Below are 11,962 nucleotides of genomic sequence, written 5' to 3'. Positions count from 1 at the left end.
TTATCCTCATGACTGATAGCAGTGCCATAAAGAAGGTGGCCAAGAGCTGGCAGAGGAGCTCAACAGTTGCCTAAGGAAGTGTTCTGCCTGCCTGTGCTCAGTGAGCAAGCTTTTAACCCGCTGTTCACCAAAGATGTGAGATATGGCAATGCCTTGCATGATAAAAAAAAGTCTATATTTTGACATTTAAAAAGGAAACACTATCCTGAAGCTTTTTTGCTTTATCCACATACAGAAAGCCAAGTAAAAAGGTTAAAAAAAATTTCTTTGTACCACTACAAATTTATAAAAGATGTGTTATATAAAGAACAAGGTTTTAAAGTTGACTTCTGATAATCTGTCACTTCAATCCAGACATCCTGGAATGCGAAGTCAAGTGGGCCTTAGGAAGCATCACTACAAACAAAGCTAGTGGAGGTGATGGAATTCCAGTTGAGCTATTTCAGATCCTAAAAGATGATGCTGTGAAAGTGCTGCACTCAATATGCCAGCAAGTTTGGAAAACTCAGCAGTGGCCACAGGACTGGAAAAGATCAGTTTTCGTTCCAATCCCAAAGAAGGTCAGTGCCAAACAATGTTCAAACTACTGCACAACTGCACTCATCTCACACGCCAGTAAAGTAATGCTCAAAATTCTCCAAGCCAGGCTTCAACAGTACATGAACTGTGAACTTCTAGATGTTCAAGCTGGATTTAGAAAAGGCAGAGGAACCAAAGATCAAATTGCCAACATCTGCTGGATCACAGAAAAAGCAAGAGAATTCCAGAAAAACATCTACTACTGCTTTATTGATTATGCCAAAGCCTTTGACTGTGTAGATCACAACCAACCATGGAAAATTCTTCGAGATGGGAATATCAGACCACCTTTCCTGCCTCCTGAGAAATCTGTATGCAGGTCAAGAAGCAACAGTTAGAACCGGACATGAACAACAGACTGGTTCCAAATAGGGAAAGGAGTACATCAAGGCTGTATATTGTCACCCTGCTTATTTAACACATGCAGAGTACATCATGCAAAATGTCAGACTGGATGAAGCACAAGCTGGAATCGATTGCCAGGAGAAATGTCACTAACTTCAGATACACAGATGACACCACCCTTACGGCAGAAAGCAAAGGGGAACTAAAGAGCCACTTGATGAAAGTAAAAGAGGAGAGTGAAAAAGTTGGCTTAAAATACAATCAAAAAACGAAGATCATGGCATCCAGTCCCATCATTTCATGGCAAACAGGTGGGGAAACAGTGACAGACTCTATTTTCTTGGGCTCCAAAATCACTGCAGATGGTAACTGCAGCCATGAAATTTAAACATGCTTGCTCCTTGGAAGGAAAGCTATGACCAACCAAGACAGCATATTAAAAAGCAGAGACATTATTTGCCAACAAAAGTCCATCTAATCAAAGCTATGGTTTTTCCAGTAGTCGTGTATAGATGTGAGAGTTGGACTACAAAGAAAGTTGAGCACCGAAGAATTGATGCTTTTGAACTGTGGTGTTGGAGAAGATTCTTGAGTGTCCCTTGGATGGCAAGGAGATCCAGCCAGTCCATCCTAAAGGAAATCAGTCCTGAATATTCACTGGAAGGACTGAAGCTGAAGCTCCTATACTTTGGCCACCTGATGTGAAGAAGTGACTCCTTGGAAAAGACCCTGATGTTGGGAAAGATTGAAGGCAGGACGAGAAGGGGACGACAGAGGATGAGATGGTTGGATGGCATCACTGAATCGATGGACATGAGTTTGAGCAAGCGCCAGGAGTTGGTGATGGACAGGGAAACCTGGCGTGCTGCAGTCCATGGGGTCGCAAAGAGTCAGACATGACTGAGCAACGGAACAACTTCTCCAGTAGGGAAGCAAGATGCCAGTACAAATCAACATTTTCCCTGCTGAAAGCAAAGTCTTGATATGTTTAACACAAAAAAACCTTATCTGTTCAGAGTCCACTTGAAAAGGGGTACTCCCTATGGTATAAACAATCTGCTGCAAAATTAATCCTTAGGCTCTACAACTCAAAGGACTTCAGAACTCATTTCCTCTCTCAGCCATCAGTGAAAACTTCCATGAAGCAGGTTTGAGTTTTCACCGAATCTGCTGTTGGCTATTATACTTGGCCTTTTACCTGTAGTAATATGTTTATTCTGAAGTTCATTCAGTCTTCGAATTCGTTCTTCATTTCTCATTCTAAGCTGATCAATATTTATACTGGATACAGATTTTAAAGAGACACCATCTGGTGGCACATCAGGGTGACTGTTATCCTGTAATTAAAACAGAACTTCAGAAATGGTCATTAACATAAAATATGTTCAAAATAAGTGAATCAAAACATGTTCTTAACCTTGATAAATGTATAGTGATGAACAAAATTAAATCTGTAGCATTTATATTCTAACTTGTGTTTATCCTTGCAGGCTCAGATGAAGGTAAAGCATTTGGTGATAACATATAAATGCTACCAGAGTGGATAAAGGTGGGGAATTACAAAACACAAAAGGAAAAACTGAAACATCAGAGGCTAAGAATCAGTCCAGCTATACTAATCAAGACAGGGTGGTCCTGGCCTAAGGGTAGACATAGATGAGTGGAACAGAAATAGAGAGTCCAGCTAAGCCCTTATACCTAGGGGCAGAAAAACCAATAAAATTCACTAGGATTTTTTTCAACAAATGGTAGCAGAATAACAATATCTACATGTAAATAATGAATTTGGACCCTTACGTTTGCAAAAATTAGCTCAAAGTAGATTCACTGACCTAAATTTAAGAGCTAAAATTCTTAGAAGAAAACACAGAAATAGCTTTCACGATCATGGGTTAAGCAATGGTTTCTTAGATATGACAGCAAAAGCACGAGCAAAAATAAGACTGGTAAGCTATACCTCTGTCAAGATCAAAAGCTTCTGTGCTTCACTGGACACCATCAAGAAAATATCTATTAAGTCATACATCTAATATAGGACTTGTATCCAGAATCTATAAAGAGCTTAGAACTCAACAATGAAAAGGTGACCCAATCAGAAAACGGGCCAAAGATTTGAACAGACCTATCTCCAGAGAAGATTTCCAAACAGCTAAGAAGCACAAGAAAGGATGCTCAGTATCATTTTGTCAGAAAAATACAAAATCAAATCCACTATTAAATAATACGTAACACTCACTAACAAATGTTGACCAGGCTGTAGAGAAACTGGAACCTTCACAGACTGTGGGTGGGAATGCAAAGTGGAGCAGCCACTTTGGGAAACAGTCTGGTAGTTCCTCAAGATGTTACAGGAAAAGAAAACATAACATCTGTATGCTAATGTTAAAAGCTGCTGTACTGATAACAGAGAAAAAGTGGGAACAACCCAAATGTCTATCTAATTGGGGGAAAAAAATCACAATGAAATGAAATATTATGATGAAATGAAATACCACTTGGCAATAATAAGGAATCAATTATATGTTATGACTCAGAGGGCCTTTGTGTCCCAGTAACCTGCTCACGGTCATCCAGCATTTGGTGGCAGAGCCTCTGTTCAGACCCATGTCCAGCCTAATCGAGAGCATGTTCTCTTTCTTTACTGGACCACACCAGTTTATCCGTGAGTCAGCCCAGACCTTTCCTTCCTAAACTTGAAAAAACAAAAGGACACTTCATACATACGAAGTCCAGTCCTTTCAGTTTGTTCCTCCTGCGCTCTCTGGCGGAGGGCAGCGGAGACAGCAGCAGGAAGCCCCCATCCTCAATGGCAGGGTACGTCTCGCCATGCGCACCTAGAGAACACGGGGGGAAGCTGTGAATGTCCACCTTTCACATCTCCATTCAGAGCTAATCCAAGACTGTCTTTTAATAGTTTTATTAAGATATTATTTATATATGATAAAATCTGCCCACAATAAACATACAGTGATTTTTAAGGAACTGCACGATCACTATACTCTAGTTTTGGAACATTTTGATCACCTTAAAAGTTAAAAAGCTCACTTGTGCTCCCTGACAAAATCACTCTTCCCCACTTCTACCTGCCAAGCCCCTGTGAACATTGATCTACCTTCAGTCTGGAGATGTACTGTTCCTAAGATTCCTTATGGAATTCTACAATGTAATATTTTGTGGGGGCTTATTTATTTTTTGCAGAACAAAAAATAGTAAGCTGAAGACATCATGATACTTCGTCCCTAAATGCTTTAGCAGAGGCCATCTAAGAACAAGGGCCACAGACTGTACAGCCACAGTCTCAGTACCACATTCAGGAAATGTTACATTGATAAAATACTACCATTTAATATATAATTGATAGTCAAATTTATGAAATTTAATGTATAGTTTTTTTTAAAGCAGCAATAACTGTATTCTATTGAATGAGATATGGGATTTTCTAAAACTCCAAAAATAAAGTTTTCTGATTTCTTTATTATACCCCACCAGTAACTCACTTGCTCTTTTTTTTTAAGGCTTTGTTTACAAGTTTTTAAGGTCAGTAAAACTGAGTGGAGGGACACAGAATTCCTATTAAACCCCCTGCCACCACATATTCAGAGCTTACCCATCTATCAGCAGCCCCCACAAAATGGCACATTTGTTAATACCAATGAACTGACACTGACAGATCATTTTTGCTGAAAGTCCATAATTAGGGTTCATTCCTGGGGCTGTACATCCTATGGCTTTTAACACATCCACCATTCTAGTATCATACAGGATAGCACCTCCATTCATTCCTCCCCCTGCTGTAACCTTGTGGCAACCACTTTCTTTTTTAACTGCCTCCATAGTTTTACCTTTTCCAGAAAGTCATAGTTAGAACCATACAATATGTAGATTATTCAGACTGACTCCTTTACCTTACAAACATTCAAGACTCCTCCATTTCTCTTCCTGGCTCTGTAGCTCAATGCTTTTTAGCACTGAATACTACTGCATTGTCCGAATCTATCACTGTATATCCATCCATTCATCTACTCAGAGACAACTTGGTTGCTTCCGGATTTTAGCAATTATGGATAAACTGCTAAAAACATCTGTGTGCAGATTTCTGTGTGAACATAAGTCTCAACTCCTTTGGGTAAATACCAAGGAGTGTGAATGCTGGATAATATGGTAAGGGTATGTTTACTTTTGTAAGAAACCACCAAACTGTCTTCCAAAGTGATGGTACTGATTTCCATTCCCACCAGCGATGAGTTAGCGTTCCTATGGCTCCATATTCTGCCAGCATTGGGAAGTGTCCGTGTTCCAAATCTGGGTCATTCTATAGCTATGTGGTGGTGTCTTGTGTTGATTTGAGTTTCCCTGATGACACATGACCTGTGTTTCCCTAATGACAATGATGTACATGGGGCACCTTTTCATACGCTTACTTGCCATGCTATCTGTGGTGAAGTGTCTGGATCTTTTGCCCATCTTTTAACAGGGCTGTTCTCCTAACTGTTTTAAGAGTTCCTAGTGTACTTGGGATAGGAGTCCTTTATTGGACATGTCTTCTGCAAATATTTTCTCCCTGTCTCTGGCTTGTCTTATTTTCTTACCATTTGCAGAACACTGAAGTTTAATTTTAATGAGTTCCAAACAAAGAGTGGGCTTCCCTCATAGCTCAGCTGTAAAGAGTCTGCCTGCAGTGCAGGAGACCTAGGTTCGATTCCTGGGTCAGGAACATCCCCTGGAGAAGGAAATGGCAACCCACTCCAGTATTCTTGCCTGGAGAATCTCATGGACAGAGGAGCCTGGCAGGCTACAGTTCATGGGGTCCCAAGAGTGGGACATAATTGAGCAATTAAGTACAGCACAAACAGAGTAAAGTACTGATTTTTTAGGTATGGAGAAAAACACTTGAATATAAATAATGCTAAATATTTAAACAAATAGGTTGGTAAAATAAACATACTCACCAATAAAAGCACTATCAGATTCTAATAATGAGTTTTTCAAGAAATCATCAGTGTCCTCTCTGGGCTAAAAGAAACATCATATATTGATGACTATTTTTATTAGTCCTGTGTAGAAAAACAACAAATCTGTACAAAGAGGCACAAGTCTCCACACTCCCCAAAACTAGCAAAAGTGAGAGAAGCTGGTAAAAACCACAGGAAAAGACCTTTGAAGAGTTACATTACGACTGATAAAAATATAATAGAGTGTGAAGCAATGAACCAAATTAAACATCTAAAGTCTTTACATCACTGTCAAGATTTATTCATTCTCTCAATAAATCTGCCGAGTGCACTTAGTATTTCCTGCATGTGAGGAACTGGAGGTAGAAAGAGGAATAGGAGTTTCTGCTATGGACTGGGTCACGCTCCCATGGGGAGAGGCATGCCCTCGGATAACGACAGCCCCGTGGGATAGCGTGTCACAGACACAGCACAGACAGACGGGGACGTAAGAGTAGGGAAAGTAATGCTAGGGTCGGGCTTGTAATGAGCTCTCAAATTAGAGGTAGGAAATTTACATCTAGGGTTTACAACAGAGAATGTCCTCTTACACACTGGAAGAAATCTAAAGTCACCCCACACCCTTCCCTGCACTTCCCTACCAGATTTCTAGGATGTGCTAGAATACTCCAGTGAAGAGCTGTCCACTAACCTCTAAGGAAGTGCACACACTGAGACATGTATTGGTTACCAGAAAGTTCTTATCTTTCACTGAGTTCTTCCATATAGTGAACTGAATTCTTTTACCTTTAACACCTAAAGATTCTACTTCTGCCTTCAAGAACGACAGTGATGGTGATAATAGCTTCTCAAATTACCAAATGGTCTGAACCAGCAGCTGTCCTTAACATTGTGCGTACACTGTCCAGCCTCTCTTCTGTTTCACAGTCCTTCCCACACTGGAAAGAGTGACCACCTCAGCCCAACCTTCTCCACAACAATCTTCCCCAGTCTCACCCTGAGTTTCCATATAATCCAGTCTCTAGACAGGTGAGCCCCAAATCTATTAGCTTTTCTTTTGTAATGACCATGTTAAACTGTTGGCTCATGCTCAGTTTCTATGCAGCAAAACATGGTGTTTTAACTAAAATCTCAGTAGTTAAATTTCAGTGCCTTTTCACTAAGAAATTGTGGTTGCCATATACAGAGAAAGCTACAGCATGTTCAGAAAAGATGTCCATATATCTCAGGTAACGTGGGACAGGGAAGGGCTCTGGAGTTCAGCCTGAGTCCAGACGTGGACTTTACTGCTCACTGGCTGTGTGATCGTGGCCTGAGTCTCCTCTCAAGTAAAATAGGGGTAGGCAGACCTTGTTGTGAACTTCAGAGCAAATGCACACCAAGTACCTTGCAGGTAGTATGCGTACAGACTTGCTGCTGTGAGACTGTTACCACCACTATCAGTTCAAAACCAGCACCAATTGGTAACACTGAGCAAATAGCAGCATAGCTGAGCCTTATTTTTAAAATCTGAAAATGGAGATAACATTACCTGTATTAATTTATTTCCAACCTCAATCTTTCCCCAAACTTTTCCTCTTAGCCATCTATTCACCACCTCCCAACTGTCTGTCTAGTGGGCATCTTAGACCTACCCACTAAATATTTTATAATTTCTCCTTGTTTCTTGGCTTCCCTTGTGGCTCAGCTAGTAAAGAGTCTGCCTGCAATGCAGGAGACCTGGGTTCAATCCCTGGCTTGGGAATATCCCCTGGAGAAAGAAAAAGCTACTCACTCCAGTATTCTGACCTGGAGAATTCCACGGACAGTAGAGTCCATGGGGTTGCAAAGAGTCAGACACAACTGAGTGCGAGTAATCCCTCAGAGGGCAAAGATTTTTGTTCACTCCTGTGCCCCCAGGCATGTACAACATTATCTGGTCCACAGTAAGTATTCCACAAATATTTGGTGAACAAAAATGGCTGGTCCCCTCCCTCTTCAGTCTTCGCACAGATGTCCCTTTCTCAGGATAAGTTATGCCCTTTACAGGTCTCACCACTGCATGTATTACAGACTCTTATTCCCACCACTACTGACTGCGCTAAAACTGATCACATTCATTATGGGGCAGGCTGCACAAGGGTTTTAATGTTTTATCTCATTTAATCCTCACAACAGCCTTTGAGCCATTTTTTAATCCAGTTAATAATTTTATGGAGAAATTACTACATGCTAAGGCCTATCCTTATGTGCTTCCAGATATTAATTGACTTTAATCTTATAGCCACCCTCAGAGATAAGTACTATCATCCCATTTTACAGACTAGGAAACTGAGGCAAAGAAAGATTAAATAAAAGATTAAATTCCTTGCCTAAAGTCACACAGCTAACATACTAACTTGAACAGCCTAGCCCTAGAGTCCTATTCTTGGTCATTACACTATGCTTTCTCTACATATTAGACTTTAGCTACCCATAACATTGATGGGACAAGATTTAAATTCTTTCTTAACTCAGTATTTCTGAAGAATTCAAAATTGGAATACTCCCTTATCATGTTCCTAAAATCTTCTACCACTCAAAAACTAGCTTGAAAAATTATAACTGTTTTCTTACCATTCTGTGATCTCGTACTTTAGTGCTTGGGACAGCATCCAAGTCAACTGTAGTCAATGAGGGGTAAAAATGAGATAAAAGGTTAGAAAATACTTTACAAATAAATTTTAGAGCATCTTTTGTAATTAATTACTTACTGGAAATTACTTTTCAATGATCACATTTCAGAATATTTTAAAGATACTACTTGTTTATTAATAAATAAAACCCAGCATCCAATTCATTCCAGCTGCATACAATTCTTCCATTCACATTTAATAAATAAAAAAAGCAAAATCACTGTGAATTTAAAACTGATGCCTATAGAAACATAACCACCTCCTCTCATATTTCTGCAATCTCTGTAGAAAATTGTTGAGAAGAGTTAACAACTCCCTTATGTGGAATTGAAGGAAATGAATTCAACTCCAAGCACCTGGTTTCAGGGCTGAAGGTTTTTGGATCAGCTATCCCAAAGGCCTCTCTGATTTGACCAGGGTTCGATGTGTTCCTCTGAATAGCGCATTTTAGCCTTTTAGCTATTGCCTTTGGGAATAAATACACTACTACTGGTAGCCTGTATTCCTTTATAGCCATGTTTTTTATTGTTGTGAGTTAAATCATATTCTTTGGAATTCAGTCATCACAGTGTTTGGTAGAAACTGGGATGGTTGCCATAGGGGGTGTATACCCTCAGTGCCTAAATGGACCTGTATCCACATAGACTGAGATTAGCCTATAAACAGTCCCCGAGTTGCCAAGATCACACCAGATCAGATCATCAGCTAGGTCACCTAAGGGAAAGTTCTACCAAAATGGGTGTAACGACTGAAGACTGTACTTGCTTCTCTCCTCTCTCCTGATATGCCTACTCTTTATTATGACTTTGGGTTACTCTGCTGTCAGAGGGTGATTAAGAAGACCACTGTTAAAAATTCTGTACAGACGGAGGGAGGACGTGCCCTATCCCCTGCACTGAAGTCTTGCCCTGTGATCTGGGCCTGACATGGTACACAACTTACTCCTGTGATCCTCTCATGTGGTCAAAACAGGCTCCTCAGTTTCTGCTGGTCAGACAAGCCTGCTAAGTAGGGTTTTTAATTTTCCTAAAAATAACTGGTAGGACCGTCTCCCTCTATTCTTGTTACTTAACTGTTGTATTTTTATGACTCATTTTCCATGGCTGCACTCAATGGCCTGAAGGCAGGCAAAACTGGTGCGATATTGCGAGGGTCATGCAGGACCATCACTGTTCTGAGGCCACTAGCGCCACCGCTGGGTGCCCACCCCACCTCCCGTTACACACTCCCAAGGGACCCTAGATTTCTCCTTTGCAACATTCATCACACTTACACTTACTGAGCATCCAACTTCTCCAATAGAGTATACATTCCTTGAGAGCAGCAGCATATTTCATTCATCCCCATTTTCCCTGGATATGGGGCAGTACCCGCGCTCACAGCAGGCACTCAGTAAGTTATCTGCTGATTAGCTAATTACACAAGAGATATACTTATAGCCCAGTATGGAGCTTATTTATAAAGATTTTACGCTCTGTCAAAACCCACAGACACACACGGTAGAAATGTCCCCCAGGACACTGGTGTGTATGCCAGGCATTCTTTCCCCTGATGCAGATGTCTCCTGGCCTCGTCAAGGTACTCAACCCTTCTGGCCACAGTGAATGGATGGACTCCTCTCATGCATGGACAGCCAATCACAGCCCTCTCTGGGACTTACTCTTTTCTGGGACTACAGACCAAAGGGGCATGTGACCATGGGGCTGCCAGTGGAGGCAGCCTCCCTTGGACTGAAATCAATATTAGAGATGGAGAAAGAAAGCCGACAGAAAAACAACCCACTGAAACGATCTGAAATAGCAATGATTATTTTTTGCCTTTAGCACCTTCCTGCATTTTCAGTTTATTCAGTCTCTTCTGCTGCTCTCTTAGCAAGGCTTGCTGTTCTATCTCCAAGGTGTCATTATCTTTTGGATCATCTGGGTACACAGATTTCGGATCAGCTCGTGTTTCTGAATCTGGTACAAAAATAAGTTGTATAACCAAGTTAAATCTTGTTTCCAAATGAGATTTTATAAAACTTCACTATAGATAACATATGAATAACCTAAATTCAAAATCAAAGAACAATATAAATAATGAGACATCAGCAAAGTCAAAGCACATCATCATACAACTAATGAACATGAAATTAATATTCTTTAAATAAATACATTTTCACAAACTCAACATTATAAGGGAGCCCCAGAACAAGCAGCACCTTATTGCCACATACTCCATCCCAACTCCCCACTTCCCCAAGACGCTACCCAGAGCCTGCAACCATGTGCAGGAGCATCCAAGCCGTCAGTCAGTCAGATGGCTGTGACTCTGGCAGCCACCAGACACTGAATCACAGCTGGGCCCTCAAATATACTGGAAAAACGAAAACATAATGTTACTGACCAATTAATATTTGTAAATATCATGCCAAAAAACAAAAACAAGGTAAAAATACAGGCTGGCTGGAGCTTTAAGAGGGACATCATTTCTGGAGGAAATGACAGTCTAAGAATTCACCTATGGCACAAGTTCAAGAATATCACTGATCAGAATGAAAACGTTAAACCTTAATTTTTAAATCTTGAGAATAAAGATATAATTCACACATTTAAAAAGTCTTTTGACCTATAGTAGAATCAAGCAGAATCCTGTGCCTCACCCCCCACCCCCTTGTTTATAGTAAGGCTGAAATCTCCTGGGCCTCCATGAGTCACCAAAAAGCAGGTTCAAGCAGCTAATGATTAGGACAACAAAGTTCCAGATTTGTGTCTGCTGCAATTCCTGAGTTGTTCTACAGATACTCTTAACTCTTACCAGAGGGAAAGTGCATGATGACCGGACTGCAACCACGACATAAACTGCTCCATCTTGAGCAGTACTGAATTTATGGCTAGGACAATTCCAAGAGAATTTCAAGAGAATGGGATTAACACTTTTGCTCATACTAATCAGTGTCTTAGTGGGCATCAAAATAGTTGTAGCTTGTTCTGCCCATATATGTAAATAGGCAACTACGACTGCCAGCAGAGATGCTACAGAGCATGTCAACATCTCTAATACAGCATCCTGTGAAACCATGAAGTTACAGAAAAGGGACCTTCACATGTGATCCCACAGAAATGGAAAGATGTTCTGACAAGTGGGGGTTGGTAAGCAGCTTTTGGCAGGAAAGAATTCTCTGCAGGCAGTCCCTTTGTCTTGTCACTAACCTTAAACTAGGCACCCCAAGCTCTACTTACCTCAAGCCCTAGCACACCTTTCATATCTTTTGATCATGCAATACCCTGCCTAATTTGTTGACTCTTTCCATATATCAAAGTAGAAATGAAGAACAGGTGATTAACAGATGACCACATCTCTTCCCTACTTCCCCTTCAGTAATCTCGTAAACAAACCATGTGAATCAGACAGCATCTAAAGAAAGATCAGGAGTCCACAAGCCTGCACGGA

The 11,962-nt window shown here is 40.7% G+C and overlaps 1 protein-coding gene across 1 annotated transcript in view; it reads right to left on the bottom strand.

Annotated features, from left to right (window-relative positions):
• CSPP1 (centrosome and spindle pole associated protein 1) overlaps nt 1-11,962 on the bottom strand; it is a 106,116-nt gene that overhangs the window by 1,944 nt on the left and 92,210 nt on the right. The window contains exons 26-30 of the mRNA XM_068983446.1: nt 10,357-10,488; nt 8,472-8,518; nt 5,874-5,937; nt 3,649-3,758; nt 2,123-2,261 (exon numbers count right to left, since the gene is read on the bottom strand). Of these exons, the coding sequence (XP_068839547.1) occupies nt 2,123-2,261; nt 3,649-3,758; nt 5,874-5,937; nt 8,472-8,518; nt 10,357-10,488 (492 nt within the window). The remainder of the gene's footprint in view (nt 1-2,122; nt 2,262-3,648; nt 3,759-5,873; nt 5,938-8,471; nt 8,519-10,356; nt 10,489-11,962) is intronic.

Source organism: Capricornis sumatraensis, chromosome 11 (genome assembly GCF_032405125.1).
Source record: "Capricornis sumatraensis isolate serow.1 chromosome 11, serow.2, whole genome shotgun sequence".
In the NCBI taxonomy this organism is placed as follows: Eukaryota; Metazoa; Chordata; class Mammalia; order Artiodactyla; family Bovidae; genus Capricornis; species Capricornis sumatraensis.
This window is presented reverse-complemented; position numbering and strand designations above follow the sequence as displayed.